An 18,282-nucleotide genomic window follows, 5' to 3' on the forward strand; every position below is an offset into this window, starting at 1 on the left:
GGTTCATTCCAGAGTGAAATGGTGTATTGCCCAACCACCAAAAGCCAAGTTGATCATTTATATTAACATTATGTACATCATTTTTCTTGATCATGTGCAGCAGCGGGTCCCTTCTGCAGATTCTCCTGCAGCAATGGTCGTGGCTGGGATGCTTGAGGACCGTCAATGACCAGAAAATCATTATTGCCCTCTGCTACAGTCACGGGATTCTTGCCCACGTTTTCCACCCATCTTCTTGTCGATCTTGGCCTCAGCGTGTGGGGTTCCTGCGCGACCGTTCCGCCCTTTTGACCATACAGATGGGTTGTGAGGATACGCCCCTGAGACGTCTTGTTGAGGTATTGACGCAATCGGGTCATGTTAGCCCGACCGATTATGGCGAACAACAGCGTAACGAACGCGATGACTGCGGTTAGAATGAGCACAATCAAAGCAGGAACGGCATATTCCCAGTGATAGCGGACTCGTCTCTGCATGAATTTTACGGCCGGTGTATTGGACGAGGGTTCGGACATACTTGACGACGAGTAGCCTTGCAATCTCGCGCCGTGCAGTCCCCGGGTACCAACAACGGCGTTGGAGGACACATCAGTCCAAATCAGGTCCAGAATCTTCGAGGCGGTGTTCGCTGCCTTAGAGAGCTCTTGCCAGCGGTGATACATTGCCAGATTCATTTTACCGGTGTAATCGGGAAGATTCGAATCGTACTTCATCGAGAACACAGATCCAATTCCCCGGATGTAGAATTCACTCCCTGGGAGGTTTTGATAACCCCCGGTGGTGGAAAAGCCGAGAGTAGGGTCGAATCCAGGAAGATACAACGACTCTTGCCGCAGTGTATGCAGGCTGATGTTGCCCTGATCTGGACTCGAGATTAAGCCCCATAGCAGCCTGACATCTGAAAGGTTTTTATCCGAGCGCTCAACACCCCAGAGAGGCATTGATTCCTCATCCGGGTAAACTTTGTGATTGATTTCAGTGACTTTGATTGCGGACAAATCATCGGTTCCGTTGAATCTGAATGTCACCCTCTTGATTGTCGCTTTGGCTGTCATGATGCAAGAGTAGAGCGGCATTGACCAGTTGCTACCGGGTTCAAAAACAATTGACGATGACTTGTTGTCTGTCCGGATCGGTGCACCATACAACATTCCGCAGTTGGCGACGAAGTTGTCGAGATTGGCATTATCTCCGCTCCATTTACCAGCACACGCAATACCTGTGAATGGTCAGACAAGCTTGACATGCCAAGTTAGCGTCAACTTACTGGCTGAAGTGAAATTGCTTGCGGTTATATTGAAGGGATTCTCATACAGAGGCTTGTAACTGGTTGTATTTGGAAAGGAGAAATTCGAAATCTCAGGCGTGGAAAAGACCCAGCTCGTATCCAGGTAGCTTCCATACGAGGAGCTGAGAAACAATCCATCAACACTAATTGTAAGAGGAGCCGAGAAGATGCCGTTTTCATTCATCAGTGGGAATTGCTTTCCCACATGCGAGTTCAGGTAGGTGAATGGTTCGGAATCGGGGTCACTGGTGTTTCTGGGATTTGTCACGTTCAGATATGCCATGGAGATCACATTGTTGAGCCAGGCTCCCTTGTACGCCCTATCCCAGAGTTGCGGATCCCGCTGTGTGTTCGTGTTTGTGTAGTTAGGGTATGAAAGGTTTAGGTTCGCAAATCCGCCTCGGTCGGTCAGCACGAGGTGAGAAATGCTGGATGTCGCTTCGCTAGTAAATCGAGGAAGGCTAAAATCAAGCGTCAAATTCGTATCGACGCATTGGGATTCTGGCTCGATGAAGAGAAGATCCTCCGACCATGTGCTCCCATATGGAGTCTGCGGCGGAGCACTATGATTGCGGAAGCCAATTCCTCCGTTCTTCATGTCGATAACGAGACCCTCAATTGCAAGATAATCGTCGGCCAAAATATTACTCGATATCATGCGAAAATCATCAACTGGATATGTCTGACCGTTGTCAGGAACGGCGGCTCCGGGATGATCATTGATTAGCTGCCATGAGTAGGATCTCGATTGAATGTCAAAGATGCTCGAAACGGAATCCTCCATATGTTCCAGGCCGCTTTGAAACGCATCGATTACATACTGAGGTACATGAGAATTATAGTTACTGACTTGAATGTATTCGCCGGTTTCATTGAAGAAGTTGGTTACGTTGCTGAACGAGTTCGGACATTCAACTGGAAGGAACGCTCCGCAAATGCGACTCCAGGGCAGATTGACTCGCGGTGGCGTCCCCCAGCCAAATTCCGATGGGTCTCGAATGTAATGGAACGAGACGTTTTCCGTCCAGTCGTCGTCTTCAATGATGGCTTGATAAAGCCCGAGCGGAGTGACCACGGCCGCAATCGCAGTGAGCAAGGCGAGGATGGTTTTCATTCGCGTGATGAACACAACATGCCACGGGACACCCCGAATTGAAGCCGAGTCTGCGGCAAGGAGGGTCGGCCATCGCGATCCATGCAGGAACCGCCCAATTACAGACCTGGGGCCTTGTCGTTAGCAAGAATATAAATTCTCCGATTGGGGCAATTACACCATACCATGACACGGCTGACGTCGTAGTTGCGCCTGCATGTTCATCCCTCAGGACACCGAGGAGAATAAGAGGCAGCGCAAGGGGTATGAAGATTTGGACTGGAACGGGACTATGTCAGCGGACATGAATAGCGTTTGGCTTCCAACAGAGTGTCTACCTACCCACCGCCACTGCCGCTGCGATCATACCCGACACATCGGCAACGTCGAGTTCGTTGAGAGTCACAACCATGGTGATGGCTATATCTGAGGAACATGAGATCGAGAGAGGAAACTTCCTGGACTCTTTCAGGGCTCATGGCAGACTGGAAATATTGATAACATAAATAGGTACCTATGCACTTGAACTCCGCTTGACGTACTATCCCCGACGGACATGAAGAGGTTCTCGATTGAGTTCCCATCGTCGCGACATCGTATTCTTCGTAGCCCTCATTTGATGGCTTCAACCGCGCAGAGACTGCCGGGCATGGACCGACCATTGCCCAAATGACGTGACGCTAAGCTCAGGCTAAGCTTACCGATCTGAGTCAATGGCATTAACCACATGGCAACCTCGTGTTTCCTATCCGCTGATTTGATGGCGCGAACAAGCCGCCCTGCAGACCCAAGCCAGTTAGGATTATAGCTAAAGCTTGTGACTTGTTCATCATTGGTAGATAATCTAACTTAATCGGATCTCGATCACCAGTCAAAGCCAGGAAAGCCACACTCCATGGGTCCAGTTCCGTTTCGATCGATGATTCGATCGATCCTTCGAAATAGGTATTCAGCCAGGGCAATGCCGGAAAATTCGCACGCCATGTGTTGCTCATTTGTAACAGTTTGGAAAACTCGGCCGACAGAGCCCAATTGTCCACTAGGGTAAAATCGTGGTTAAGAGCTGCATGTCCAGATGCACGCAGCCAGCTGACATGAACCCAACGCTACAAGTTGATATTACTTCGAGTTCCAAGATTAGCAAGCCCGTTCGCCAGTCGGCTACTTTGACCTAGCCTCTTTTAAAAGACGCACGGCCGCCTTCACGAGGCAGATACATCACAAACCTGTCGGAAGCGAATCCCGTTGGTATTCTGGTGCGCACGGTTGGCAAACTTTAGGCGTTAATACGCCCGAACTAGATGCATCCTCAGGCGCCCGTGCGCACTAAACTTGATTTTGATCAAGCGAAATTTCACTCAGGTTTATTAGGTATGCAGCTTCTACGCACATCGATGCCACCATAAGTATCTGACGCCGTCTGATCCGGGGCAGCTTTCCCAATGTGGCCATTAACAGCTACATAATACTTTACAAGAGATTAACCTAGGAAAGGTACCTATCTGGTGACAATGAGCCAATCTAGCTCTAACCCTAACAATCAGATACGCGAGAAATGCATCTGAGATGCTTCGTAGTAGCCATGATGTGTAGGTTAACGCTCCCTGACTACCTTTTGACTGTTTCAGACCTCATGGGTCTAAGGTCACTCAGGACCTTTTTGGTCCTTTCCCTGCTACGGGGAAAAGTGCTTCCAACAGCAACTGATCACTGTGCCATGTCAAGTATTGAGCCGCATAGCACGAATATTCGAAATTGGACGGAATCTATCTACTAGGTCATAATCAACACTCATCATATACTCGACTTTTCTGATTCTTCTTGAGTGTAGATCAGCCACACGGAATGCTTCGTATGTTGGAACAAAATGTAATCTTGGGAGAAAGTTTCCATTTTCGAAACAAAAGCCGACATCGTCAGGTAAATTAATCGAATATGGATGGGATCTACAATTCACTACGTACATCATATCAGTCCTCATGATCATGAGACATAGCAGCCCCTTTCTGCTGATTCTCCTCCAGCAAGGGTCGTGCTTGAGCCGCTCGAGGACCATCAATAACAAGAAGATCATTCTCTCCCTCCGCCACTGTCACGGGATTCCTGCCCATGTTCTCCACCCATCGTCTCGTCGCACCCCGTTTCCGCTTCTGCGGCGTCGGCGGCCCCCGGGCAACAGTCTCACTTCTTGGGCCATACAGATAGGTCGTCAGGATACGCCCTTGAGAAGTCTTGTTGAGGTATTGGCGCAATCGAGTCACGTTGACACGCCCCATCAGAGTAAAGAACAACGTAGCAAGTGCGATGACGGCGGTCAGGGCGAGTACGATCAGGGCAGGAATGGCATATGCCCAGTGATAGCGGACCCGCCTCTGCATGAATTTGACGGCTGGGGTTTTGGAAGACGGCTCGGACACAATTGACGAAGAATAGCCTTGCAATCTTGTGCCATGCAGTCCCCTGGTTCCAACAACGGCGTTGGAGGACAAATCGGTCCAAATCAGATTCAAAATCTTCGCTGTGCCTTCGGCTGTCCCGGAGAGTTTTTGCCAGCGACGATATATACCTTGATTCTTTATTCCTGTATAGTCGGGAATAGCAGTATTTCCCCAATTCCCGTCAGAGATCATAAAGACATTTGCCAAAGCATCACTGTAGAAGTGAATCCCTGGGAGATTTTCCTGGCCCCCAATAGAAGAAAACTCAAGACCACTTTCGAATCCAGGAAGGTACAGCGACTCTTGCCTCAGCGTGTACAGGCTGATGTTGCCTTGATCTGGACTCGAAACCAAGCCCCATAGCGGGTTGAAGTCATAGAGCATTTCGTTGTCTGAACTCTCTATTCCCCAAAAGGGCTTCGATTCCTCATTTGGGTAGACTTTGTTGTTGATCTCGGTCACCTTAAGACCAGACAAATCATCGCTTCCGTTGAATCTGAACGTCACCCTTTTGATTGTCGCCTTGACTGTCATGATACAAGAATAGAGCGGAACTGACCAGTTGCTGCCGGGTTCAAAAACGATCTGCGACGAATTGCTGTCTATCCTTCTCGGTACACCATACACCAGCCCACATGCGGCGGCAAAATTGTTGGGATTGCCGAAATCAACGGGGGCATCAGTGTGAGAACACAGATAACCTACGATTCTTAGGTGACAAATTTGATTAATGTCATTAAGCATCGATACTTACCCGCGTCAGAAAAGTTGCGCGAGGACACATTGAACGGATTTTCATATACGGGATTCGAGAGGTTCAGTTCCTCAAACTTCCAGTCCAGGCCTTCCAAGTATCCACCGTATTTGCTGCTGATGAATATCGCATTTGGACCAACTCGACGCGTGTCCAAAGTATCGTTCCTGGACAACGGGAATTGCTTTCCCACATGTGAGTTCAGGTAAGTGAAGGCGCTTGAACCTGCGTCAGTGGTGTTTCGGGGGTTTGTCACGTTCATGAATACCATGGACAGAGCGTTGTTGATCCACGCCGCCTCATACGCTCTATCCCAGAGATGTGGCTCCCGCTGCGATATATTTTTGATTGGGTGCCGAGAGTAAGATTGGTCCAAGTTCGTAAATCCACCTCTGTCGGTCAACATGACGTGGGCAACGCCGGAGGAGTCTCCTTCGCTTGCATGCTTAGGACGACTAAAATCAAGCGTCAAGTTCGTGTCGACGCATCGAGATTCCGGCTCGATGAAGAGAAGATCCTCCGACCAGGTACTTCCATACGGAGTCCATGGTGGCGCACTATGGTTGCGGAAACCGACTCCTCCGTTCTTCATGTCGACAACGAGACCCTCAACCACAAGATATTCATCGGCCGGAATATTGCTCGATATCATGCGGAACTTCGAGACAGGGTATGGCTGACCATTGTCGGGCATAGTCGCCTCAGGATCGTCATCGATCAGCTCCCATGAATAAGACCGTGATTGGATGTCAAATATGCTAGAAACGGAGTCCTCCGTGTTGTCCAAGCCGCTTTGAAATGCATCGATCACATACTGTGGCACATGACTGTCCTCGCTATAGATTCGAGCGTAATCACCTGTTTCGTTGTGCCAGTTGGTTATGTTACTGAATGAGTTTGGACATTTGACAGGAACGAACGATTCACAAAGGCGACTCCAGGGCAGATTGACTCGCAGTGGCGTTCCCCAGCCAAATTCCGATGGGTCTTTAATGTAATGGAAAGAGACATTTTCCGTCCATTCGTTGTCCTCAACGATGGCTTGATAAAGCCCGAGCGGAGTGACCACGGCCGCAATCGCGGTGAGCAAGGCGAAGATGGTTTTCATTCGCGTGATGAACACAACCTGCCACGGGACACCCCGAATTGAAGCCGAGTCTGAAGCAAGTAGGGTTGGCCATCGCGAACCATGTAAAGATCGACCGATTACAGACCTTTAGCGTTTGTTAGTACGATCAGCCGCGTGAGCTCTCTTGATAGCGCATCGACAACATACCATGACACGGCCGACACTGTCGTTGCGCCTGTGTGTTCGTCCCTCAGGACGCCGAGGAGGACAAGAGGCAACGCAAGTGGTATGAAGATTTGGACTTGAGAACGTTATGCCAGCCAACTTGGACTTCCAGCCAGGTGTACACTTACCCACAGCGATAGCCGCTGCGATCATACCCGAGACGTCGGCAACCCTGAGATCGCCGAAGGTTACAGCCATGGTCGTGAACTACAAACTGTGCACGAAATGATGGGATAGAGTTCTTTAGATTCTTTCCAGGGCCAGGGAGAGAATCTTTTTGGAGACGCTACATACCTAGGTACCTATATACCTGTCCTATGTTGATGCACCATTATGAGCCAGCATGAAGAGCAATGCATTACTCCAATTCGCAATTTGGCGAGATCGCGACTTCGTATTTCCCTATGCACTAATTCGATGGCATCAACACCGGCGCACCCGCCCCACGTTGCCCAGTTGACATGGAATAGAGGATAAGCTAGTGCTAAGCTTGCCGACCTACAGCAAAAGCCAATGTTATGAATCAGGCCTCGTGTTTACCGTTCTTCGATTCGATGGCGCCATATGCCCGAACGGACATCAAGCTAAGATTGGCTAAGCTCGTGGCTAGTCCATTTCTGGTAAGCAGCCAACCTTTTTATTACAAGAGCGAAAGCTGGGGAAGCCACTCCCTCTCCATACGAGGCACAATTGATAGTTTCGACCCGACCATCCCCGCCCATCAGTTCTTCCTAATGGCGGCGGTATGTAGCTAAATTACGCGACTTGGTTGCATGCTGCAGCGTGCCACATACCGGACTAATCAAAATCGAACGAGTCCAAACATGACTAGGGGGTTCCTGCTTATGAAAGAGCCGCATGTCCAGATGCAGGGCTCAGCTGGGATGCGTCAACGCTAATACCCCGGATTTCAAGTTGGGACACCCGTTCACAAATCAGAGCTCTGGTTTGTGGATTGTCATGTTCTCCCGAGAAAACCCAGCCATGCCGTCTTCCCTAAAGTCAGATACACACCAATACATGCCGGGAAAGATCCTGGCTTGGTTCTTCAGCGCACGTTGCTCTCAGTTTTTCTTGTCTCGAATTGAGATTAATCGCTCGCATGAGACGCTGCCGACTGCAAATATGTCGAATGATAGTATCGCACTGGTAGTTACTTGCTTTTGAGATCTGCTGCCATTAACTGCGCGGGACGTCGTTTCGATCTAAGCCGCCGCCTTAAGAGCGACGTGAAATTTATGCTAGAGCTTCCCTGCTCCTTATGTCATATTCGAAACACGAGTACTTCAGTCTTTTCCTCGATTTGAATATTCTGCCAGGAATCCATAGTGCCAGCAATTTTTTTATTTCGCCGCGGAACATTCATACTTTCAAGTCAGCCATTCCATTTTTCCTTTAAAGAGTACGATCATTCTATATTACTGAAAGTACTGCGGCTGTTACCACTGCGCAGCGGGTGTTGGCGTTGATCGGATCCTCAGGACCGAGATGGGACGTACCCGCTGGAGAGTTGGAACGACCGTTGAGAATCCCTGGACGTCCAATGATCAGCAAGAGGGAGAGAGAAAGGTCATTCTGCTGTTCCCATTGCTGCGAGCGAACCACCTTTCGAGATGTTATTATACCATCATCCGTAGTTCCAGTTTATTCATGCAAGGTAATGAATAAACAATTCACGCTTCATAGTTTCCCTATCACCCGTGGCCTATCGAAGTAATCGACGTTGGTCCCAAAAAGTTAGCTCCCGAGCCGCTTACTCTTCGCAACCTGAAAATATATACCAATTTACAGGCGGACATGAGGAAGTACCGCGGCGGAATTGCTTCTCGATCGTTTCCATTTCTACCAAGAATCACGAGTGGATGATAACTCTTCCACAGTGGTGGGGGCGCGTAGAAGCCTCTTTTGCGCAGTGATACGTTATCTTGTTCATCATGTCTGATGACCAAATGGTTCCATATCCTTTTGCGATTGTGTTAGATTCTCAGGGTCATGGTGGATTCCCAGAACCATGGATACAGGCTGAAGGAAGGAATCGCTGTATTTAAGACATGACTTCCGCACAGACAAGAAGAGAGAGAGAGAGACAGAACAAACAGAAAGGAAACATCAGGCAAGCTCATTGTTTTGTTCACACTTCATTGTTGACTATTTTCTTCGACTTCATCTTTTCTTTCACCTTTAGTAAGCTCGTAACTGCGTAGTTTTGCCCAGTTATAAGCCCGGTGGTCTAAACAACTTCCTCGGATACATCAGCCATTTGCTTGTTACCTTCGATATTACGACGCGATTCAATCCAAAGTGCACAGACTACAACGGCAAAAATGGCGACAAAATCGAACAGCAAGGTCTTCCTGAGTGGATCTACGGATTGGAGGAAGTGGAATCATACGTTTATTACGCGTGCGATGGGCGCGAAGATTTGGACGTATATCGACCCGTCCAGCCCGAAATGTGGTGACTTTCGGGAAATGCCGATTACCCATCGTTCGAGAATTACGAACCGTTCCCTTGTACGACTGAGGACTTGGACGATGACGACTTTGTCCCGAAATCAGCTGCCGACTTATCAGCCGAAGGACGCGGGAATTGGCAAGTGAATCACCGGAACTGGTCGTCCCGGAAACAAATGTACGACCAGCAACAGAAATCGATACTCGACCTTCGAAACTGGGTGCTCGAATCGGTGGATGATTCCCTCCTTCAGTCGGCATGTAAACCCGGTGACGAGCTCCACGACTGGTATGCGAACCTGAAAGATCAGGTCGGAACTTAAGAGTGGCATCGAAAAGGGACAAATTCGAGACGAGTACCTCAAAATCGTGCAGCCCTCGACAAAGAGACCAAAAGATCCGGAAGCTTGGATCCAGAAGTGGGAGAAAGTCATGACTAAGGCCATAGATTGCAAGCTCGGCAGAGTGGCAGACGTGGCCGAATGGTGGTATGACTTTACCCAGGCGGTCGAGGCGATGGAACTCGGATCATGGGTCGAGTCTCAGGAAGCGATCTACCAAGACGAGATCCAAGACAACACCCTTGACTACCGTCGGATTGCGAACGCATTTCGGTCGCGGGCGCGGCGTAAGAAGGGAGGCACGGAACCATCGATAGTCGACAAAGGATCCTTCCTTGCTTTTTATGAACAAAGCCCGGACGACGAAGGCTCTCAGGACTCGGGAAGCGCGACAGGCAGCAAGCGGAAATGTCCGACTGAGCCATCCTCCCAGGCCAAGAAGCGCAGCCAGAGTTGCTCCGCCTGTCACGGACCGCGAGACAGACTAGCGAAATGTTATTACGTATTCCCCGAAGAGGCACCGAGTGATTTCGTGTTCGACGAGAAACTCCGCAAGAAAGTTCAAACACGAATCAACTCGGACAAGGAGCTCCAGCGGGAGATCGAGGCGCTGAAGCGTCAACGAAACAAGAACAAGGGGTCGCATTGACTAGCAGACCTCGAAGATGGTGCGGGTGCTGCGGCCAGAGTTACGATTGCAATCTTTGCCGTCAGTGGCTACCCCCTGAAGAAATCTGCAATCTTGGACTCGGGCTCAACATGCACATCTTCAAAGATCGACAACGCTTCACCTATTACCGTCAAGCCTCGGAAGGAGACGACGTCATCGCTGGAGATGGCCTACTGCCGATCAGGAGATACGGAAAAGTGAGTGTCAAGGTCAAGAACTTCGCTGGGGAGGAAAAGACGATGCGGTTAACGAACGTGGCGTACTGCCCCGAGATGCCGACCAACCTAGTCTCCCTCATTCGACTAATCGACACCGGAATTCATTGGGATACACGGTCGACGAAGCCAGGACAAACGACCCTGAAGACAAAGTATGGACGAACTGTGGGCGTCTAGACTCGGCATACAATCAATTTGTATTGGAGAATGTCCCACGAGATAGTGCGAAAGGCGGCATCGTTATTGGCGTACCACGTTCACAAGCATAATAGCTGGACCGCGAGGCGCCCTCAAGAGGCCGAAGCCAGGATTCAGCACCTTCGTCTCAGGCATCCAGAACCGGACCCGTTGGAACACCTCGTCGAAGGGGTGACTGGGGCCAAGATCAAGGGAATCCCCACGACGAAATGTGATGCGTGCGCCTTAGCAAAAATGGAACGACAAACGAGACGCGCACCGAGAGACTTGTCGGGTGACCGTCCTGGCGAAAGATTGGCTATTGATTTTTATGATTTCGAGAAGGACAAGGAAGGGTATTCGTACTTGTACCTTCTCACCGACCGTGTTTCGAGAATGTCGTGGGACTATTACCTGCAAGATCGAACGTCAGCCTCGATTATTACCGCGCTGCAAGATATCATCATCCTCCTGAAGAGACGGTTTGGCGTCAGGGTGAAAATCATCGAGTGTGACAACGAAATTGAGCAGAAGCGGAAGGCAGTGACGCGCTTCCTGAACAAGTTGGGGATCAAGACGGAGCCTTCAGCGCCGTACGCCCAAGCTCAAAATGGAGGCGTCGAACGCTTCGGGGGGGTGTGGTGAAAGAAAGAATCAACGCAATGAGAAGCAGTGCGAATCTCCCGGAGGCTCTATGGCGTGAAATCCGCAGGGCAGCGGTATAACTTCTGAATCGAACGCCGAGATACGCGATCGACTGGAAAACGCCGATGGAAATGTTCCACGAACGCCTGGGGCGAGGATCGAAGCGACCAGACATGGCACATCTGCGTGTTTACGGATGCAAAGCCTACGTCATAACGCCCGAGGCGATGACCAAGGAGAACCGATTGAAACGCTTTAATCCGAAGATCTGGATCGGATACCTAGTCGGCTATGTCTTATCGAATATCTACAGAATCTGGACGCCGTGTCGGAAGGAGATCAGTTCAGCACGGGACGTTATTTTCGATGACATGATTTTTGACGGAAAGCTTGTATTGGACTAGTGCTTAGTCGGCGCCTCGGCTAGCTCTTGTCCAGCTCCAGTGCAGGCCACACACACATATATCTTCGGTCAACATCAGATAGTCAGGAGAGTAAAGAGCGAGTCCAATACGGTTTCATCATTTTAGAGCACGTCTAGTGCCACAGCTTGAGACGTTGAGAGAAGACGTGAAAGAACTAGACCCAGGTGAGATTGCAAACCTGCTGCAGAGGGCTGAAGCGCGAGATCAACGGAAAGCCCTGCAGGTGGATGATCGACAGCAGGATGCAATGATACAGTTAGAGGGCACTGATGACTGGAGCAGCGAAGATGAACTCACGATGTCACGAGAAGAGTTCAATGAGCTGGCCAGTGGAAAGGGCAATGCTGTGGTTCAGTTGCCCACACCACCATCTTCCCCGCCGGCTGCCTTGATGACAGTCGCCATGTTTGGGTCCACCGTCACTGTTGGCCATGCCGTGACCGCCTGGCCTGGGCAAGGTGGCGGAAAACCGGAAGGTACAGTGAGTCCGTGCGGGAGTTCCGTGAGGGAGTTATCTTGCGTGAGTCGCGACACGCATGGGTTGGAAGACTTCCAAGATCCGCCTGAGAATACCATGCGGGAGCTGTCCTGCGTGAGTTGCTACGCGCATGGGATGGAAGGATCCCAAAACCAGTCAGAAACTCCCAAGATCGGGGGCGGACGTGTGCAATTCCGGTGCGGGGAATCCGGATCCCTTAAATCTGGGCCTGTCAAAACCAGGGCTGTTCGTGCCAGGGTGGAACCTTTGAGGACAGGTGTGCACACGGTGGACACATGGAGAGGGTCCTTCTACGCAGGTATGAGGGCTGGAGTGGTTCGAGGCACAAGTGTGCGGAAGGGGCAGGCGGATAGACGATTCACTGCCGAGCCACGAAGACAAAGACGGATTCATGGCCAGATCACACGAGAAGAGGCCATGCGACGGTGGCAAAATGGCGAAATTATTCACCGACGGGAATTGCCAGAACCGCCGAAAAGACAATGAAGATCTGGCAAGTCATCCCTTAGAAGCACTTCCTCAAAGGTACAAGCTCCAAGGCGAAGACAATCTAAACTGGTTCCTTGGAATTCGAGTTCTGCGAGATCGGACTAGAAGGCGAATCTGGCTCTCACAGGCCTCATGCATCGGCAAGATTTCGGGCCTTGCATCCGGGAGAGAGTCGGTGCGGATCCCAATGGGACGAGAAGAACTCTTGTCCTACGACGGTTGCGCGGAATTGAACTGTCTCAAGCGGCAAAGCAGTTTTATGTTCGTCAGCCGACTACCTACGGAGCTCAAAGTACGACTCGACGAGGAGCGAATACAAATTGAGTGCGACAACAAACAAACCATCGGGCTAGTCACGAAGGACACTCTCGCACTCAAGAGCAGCCTACGTCATGTCGACATCCATAATCACTGGCTAAGACAAGAGTACCAGCGAGGGATTGTGGTCACCTACACCGAGAGTTCCAGAATAATGGCGGACGGATTGACAAAGGCTCTGCCACGGCAAAGTTTCGAGAGGTTCAGAAGCCAAATGGGGCTTGTCGACATACGGGAGCGTCTGCAGGGAGAAGGTGATCCCGGTACCGGCACCGAGGTGATCGAGGAAGACCAGTGGCACTCCGACGAGGACTAAGTGCAGTTGCGACCTCGCGTTCGCAACGGGGGGGGTGTGTTAGATTGCAAGGGGTATGGTGGATACCAAGGACCCTTAAATCTAGGCACGGTAACTATCTATAAACCGTCTATCTAGAGTAGGCTGTATACAGAGCACCAAGGATGAAGAAGAAAAGAGGGAAAGAGGGGCGTAGGGAAAACCAGAATTAAAGTAGTACCAATATTGGTCACGTGATATGTTGTCCCCTAACCCTGGCAAGGTAGCGAAGCCTGGGGCAGTCTTATGCTGGCTCCACATTACCGACCTGAGATGGAAGCAGAACACAGGGTGTAGACCTAAGACGTCGGAGCGACGATAATCCGTAGTGTAGATAACCCATAAAGGGGCGGAATCACCAACATATTTGAAAGGAGAGTGAACTGCCGGATGGACTACGGAGCCGAGAGGGACGTGATTCTACATCGTGTCTCATCAGTTGCGAAGGACTTCTCGTGGTTAATCGATTTTAAGACCACATCATCAGCTTTCAATCAAGCGGAATGATCGATGGGAAACGCCTTAACAAGAACAACTCACACATAATGAGTACATAACTACCAAGTAGAGAGCGTCGGGCAAGCGTCAGGGTTAGGAGTCGAAGGGCTTATTTGTGTACAACTCGCACTATCAATGGAACAACGGTTATAGGGATTCCATGTCGATTCCCAGTTCCTCCCCTTTGGGGCAGCCATAGTAAGAGTTCTTGGATCCGACGATCTTTGACACTCCTCTGGGCCCTGAGAAAGGCTCCCTCTCATTGGAGTCTGAAACGACTAACGGAATACGGAGTGTGATAGCACGTCCATCTACTTGTGTATGACAGTCGATATCGGGTTTTCATATACATGCTGCGAGGCAGAATGTTTCTGATAGCTGTGCGAAACTTCGACGTTGCGAGCCTACTTAAGATGGAAAGAAAACGAAGTTGTAGCGAAGAACAAGTATGAGCACGATGAACAAAATGAACTTGTTCTTTTTCACTCTCATCTGGAGGTCATGTCTTCTTAAATACAGCGATTATCCCCTTCGTCTTTCATCTGTATATCCGGGGTTTGGCAGTGGCTCCAACATCTCAAACATTATCCTCGACGTCTTCTGTCTCAGTCGGCGTACTTCATGCTCCTGGGTATCCACCATACCCCTTGCAATCTAACAACCATCTTGCGTGCACGAGGTACTTGGGGCTTCAGTTCGGTAGTGACAATGATTTGCGAGTGGCCAGCGATGCATCCTTTGCGCACAATACGCTGGATCGGAAGAGCAGCCAGGCTTTTGCGATGAAACTATTCGGCGGTATGATCGGGTGGAGGGCAAACAGGCAAGATATGGTTACGACCTGGACTACGGAAGCCGAATTACTAGCCTTGGCGTAAGCAGCAAAGGAGTCCATGTTCGTCAGTCGTCTACTCAAGGAGCTTAAGGTGATGTTGGACAAGGAACGAATTCGCAGAGAGTGCGACAATCGTCGAACAATTGGTCTCGTCACCAAGGACAATTTGACCCTCAAGACCCGCCTGCGCCATGTGGACATTTACAACCGCTGGCTACGGCAAGAATACAGCAGAGGAGGAATCGAGATCAAGAACACGGAAAGCTCCAGGATAATGGCGGATGGACTGACAAAGACGCTGCCACGAGAAGTTCAGGAGCGAAATGGGCTTGGTCAACATCCAAGAACTTTTGACCAAGGAAGACCCAGGGAATGAAGTCGACCTGAAGACGAGGCACTGGCGTTCAGACGACGATTGATTGCTGCAGTAGCGACCTCGCGATCGCAACAGGGGATGTCAGATTCGCAGGGGCATGGTGGATTCCCAGTACCACGGTATGACTGACCCGAGGAAGAGGACGTGAAGAATTAGATTTAAGAAGCCCGAACCTCGACGAACCCTCGGATGAATGGATCCAAGGCTGGAGGGGACAATCGCTGTGCTTAAGAGACATGACTTCCGCACGGACTAGAAGAAAAAAAGAACTAACAGAGAGACAACATCAAGCCATTATTTTGTTCATTGTTGACCTTTTCGACTTTTATATAATCATCAACCTTTAGGCTTGTAACTGCGGAGCTTTCGCATCGTATCTTACATGTTTGTCACATTATAATATGCTTGTCACGGGCCGTTGGAGCTCGCCTGAGGCTCGTAACTGCCTAGGGGCATCAGCTATTTTATATGGAGCATCCACGGCTCCACACACCTTGCCCGCCATTTTTCACCAACTTTCTGGCATTAACCATCACCACACTGAAGTTGTATTGAAATTATATCACCTAATCCTTTCTCTCACTGGTAGATGTTTCATCCGATTCTGAAAACAAGAATCGGCAAGCTTGCTAGCAACCCCCAAAAGTTTTTCCTAAGTATTCACCACAGCGACGGAATCTCATAATATCGAGTTCAGAATCAATGGCGTAAGAGTGGCGTGAATTCAAAGATCGATTGTCGTTTTGGCACGAATGTTTTCGTGGTGTGGAAGTACGCGACCGCGTCAAAGTTCGGCAGCCGGCGAGAATACGCGTACTGAGTCGAATGTAGTTAACTTTTGGAAGAGCCCGCAGTTTTTTGTATCAGACGTTCATCAGAATACTGAAAAGAAATCTCTTGTCACGAAACGAAATCCATAATGAGACGAAAAGCTACAGAAAAAGCTTTGTCGCAAAGCCTGCCTATTATCTCCGCTTTGGCGCAAGAATTCGGCGTTGCTCGTTCGACTTTGCGCGAACCGCGTCAAAGGCCGTCCAGCAAAAATTGATTGAACCCACCAACGGATTGCTTTCGAAGCCACAGGAAGACGCATTGATCGATTGGATACGACATCGTGACAGCCTTCACAATCCATCGACAGCGAATAGAGCCTGTGTTGACCGGATTCTTAAAATGCTATCTGAGGACTCCGAAAAGCCGCCTCCTCACACTAGGATGTGGGTTTATCGGTTCTTACAGCGACTTGTGTGAAACTTCGCTGTTACGAGCCTCCTGAAGATGAAAGAGAAAACGAAGTTGTTGCGAACAATTATGAGCACGATAATGAACTTGTTCTAATCTCCTCTCATCTGGTCATGTCTTTTACAGCGATTATCCCCGTCTTACATCCGTATACCCGAGGTTTCGCCGTGGCTCCAGCTTCTCAAACTTATTCTCGTCTCTCGGTCGACGAATTTCATACTCCTGGGTATCCACGTACCCCTTGCAAACTAACATTTATAAAGGTGGATTTAGGGATAGTTCCAGTTCCAGCTTGAATTTCCACTTCTATATGCCACTTCCTCTGTATCGACATTCTTTCTTCTGGATCATATATTGTCGATGTCGCCTATCCAAACCTAATCGTCTTTTCCACGGCTCTAATTCGTTTTCTATAGTCAGCAATGGTTATGACTTGTTAGCAGCATAGCCATTCATACGCGAGCGCACGCTCGAGACCGCCGGTTAATTACGTACCAGAATGATATGCAACCTGATTAACTTCACGCTGGAATATTCACATTTTTATGTGCACAATTTGTCAAAATGAATAGTGAGTACATGGTAGGATCTGGGAACTCTGGATGCCTAAGTGGGGTACGCAATTATTAATAGATACAGAAATGCTTTACGGAGTACAGCCGTTGTGCCTTGAACAGAAATCTGATGTGGATATTATACTAAACTGGATCCTGATCCCCCTGGAGCATGAAGAGCGTGGTTTTTAATTTAAGCCCTTCAATACTTGTCGCTTCTATCCCTCAGGTCTGCCGGAGGCTCTGTGCGAAACTTACGCAGTTACGAGCCTACTGAAGGTGAAAGAAAACATGGTCTCAAAAAATAGCAATATAGTATGAGCAAAATGATGAGATTGCTTGTTGTCTGCTCTGTGTCTGTTCTCTCTGCTACCTTTTCTGTGTGCGTGTCATATCAATATCAGTGATTCCTTCAGACCGTATTATTCATCCGACGGTTCGCCGAAGTTCGGACTTTTTCAAACCAAATTCACATCCTTTTTTCCTCGGGTCAATCATTGCCATGGTCCTGGAAATTTACCATGCCCCTGACAGTCTAATAGTCAAAGCAGCGTCTTTTTCGGTAGCTAAAACTTTCGTAATTCAAATGAAATTTAGTAACTACACGTTTCTGGGCAATTATACTGAATTGTTGCAGTGATTGATGTCAGGACTACTTTTGCTACCGGGGAGGTCGTTACATGGTGCAAACAGGTGGCTGGTGAAGCCCGCAACATCTAGTAGTCTTCGGATCCGTTAGATTGTGGAGCATATATGATGGATACTCAAGAGCATAATGCGTCTACCTGAGATAGGAAACGTGAATAATGCTGGGGAGTCGGAACGTCGGAAATACAGATACAAGCTGGAGAGGAGAATCACTGTACTTCAGACAAGACTTCCGGATGGATGACAGAGACAACAATCATACTGTGTATCTTCTTACCTGTTCATTGCTCATTCACAACCTAGACTACTTCGCATTATCTCAATCATCGGTACGACGCTGGTAGGGCTTGTAATTGTGGGGTCCTCGCACAGGATCCAACCGTGAAAATGAGGTTTTATATGGGAGAATAATTAGTCATATCTGAATATTTCGATAATATCTTCCCACCAGCATGTATACTATTCGCACAAATGATATCCAAATCTTCTATTTTATAATTCACAACGTCTGACTTCAGCAGCGAGAGCAATTGTCACTATTTCAAGCAAGCTAGAAGCTAGATTAGATTAACTGCAGAGCCTGTATAAAAAAGCCGATCTTGTGCATGGACTGAATCTAATGTGATATAACACAATTACGAGCGTACCAGCACAATGGTAAGATCTGAAAATTTGTGATAATCGATGTTTACT

At 49.1% G+C, this 18,282-nt stretch overlaps 4 protein-coding genes across 4 annotated transcripts; 2 read left to right on the forward strand and 2 right to left on the reverse strand.

The window, feature by feature from the left end:
• Positions 1–77: 77 nt before the first annotated feature.
• Positions 78–2,793, reverse strand: VTN49DRAFT_3738 (uncharacterized protein; the record flags this gene model as incomplete). Its single annotated transcript, XM_069411606.1, has 4 exons — positions 78–1,219; positions 1,268–2,508; positions 2,567–2,660; positions 2,724–2,793. 4 exons carry the CDS (start codon positions 2,791–2,793, stop codon positions 78–80), a joined length of 2,547 nt encoding a protein of 848 aa, XP_069268208.1.
• Positions 2,794–4,351: 1,558 nt separating this feature from the next.
• Positions 4,352–7,065, reverse strand: VTN49DRAFT_3739 (uncharacterized protein; the record flags this gene model as incomplete). Its single annotated transcript, XM_069411607.1, has 4 exons — positions 4,352–5,520; positions 5,574–6,787; positions 6,850–6,943; positions 6,996–7,065. 4 exons carry the CDS (start codon positions 7,063–7,065, stop codon positions 4,352–4,354), a joined length of 2,547 nt encoding a protein of 848 aa, XP_069268209.1.
• Positions 7,066–9,496: 2,431 nt separating this feature from the next.
• On the forward strand, positions 9,497–10,310 carry VTN49DRAFT_3740 (uncharacterized protein; the record flags this gene model as incomplete). Its single annotated transcript, XM_069411609.1, has 2 exons — positions 9,497–9,577; positions 9,627–10,310. 2 exons carry the CDS (start codon positions 9,497–9,499, stop codon positions 10,308–10,310), a joined length of 765 nt encoding a protein of 254 aa, XP_069268210.1.
• A 110-nt stretch (positions 10,311–10,420) lies between these two features.
• VTN49DRAFT_3741 (uncharacterized protein) lies at positions 10,421–13,418 on the forward strand (the record flags this gene model as incomplete). Its single annotated transcript, XM_069411610.1, has 4 exons — positions 10,421–10,701; positions 10,822–11,364; positions 11,902–12,593; positions 12,649–13,418. The coding sequence occupies 4 exons, from the start codon at positions 10,421–10,423 to the stop codon at positions 13,416–13,418; spliced, it is 2,286 nt and encodes a 761-aa protein (XP_069268211.1).
• Positions 13,419–18,282: the final 4,864 nt, after the last annotated feature.

This window comes from Thermomyces lanuginosus (assembly GCF_041956635.1).
Source record: "Thermomyces lanuginosus strain ATCC 200065 unplaced genomic scaffold VTN49scaffold_29, whole genome shotgun sequence".
NCBI classification, from domain to species: Eukaryota; Fungi; Ascomycota; class Eurotiomycetes; order Eurotiales; family Trichocomaceae; genus Thermomyces; species Thermomyces lanuginosus.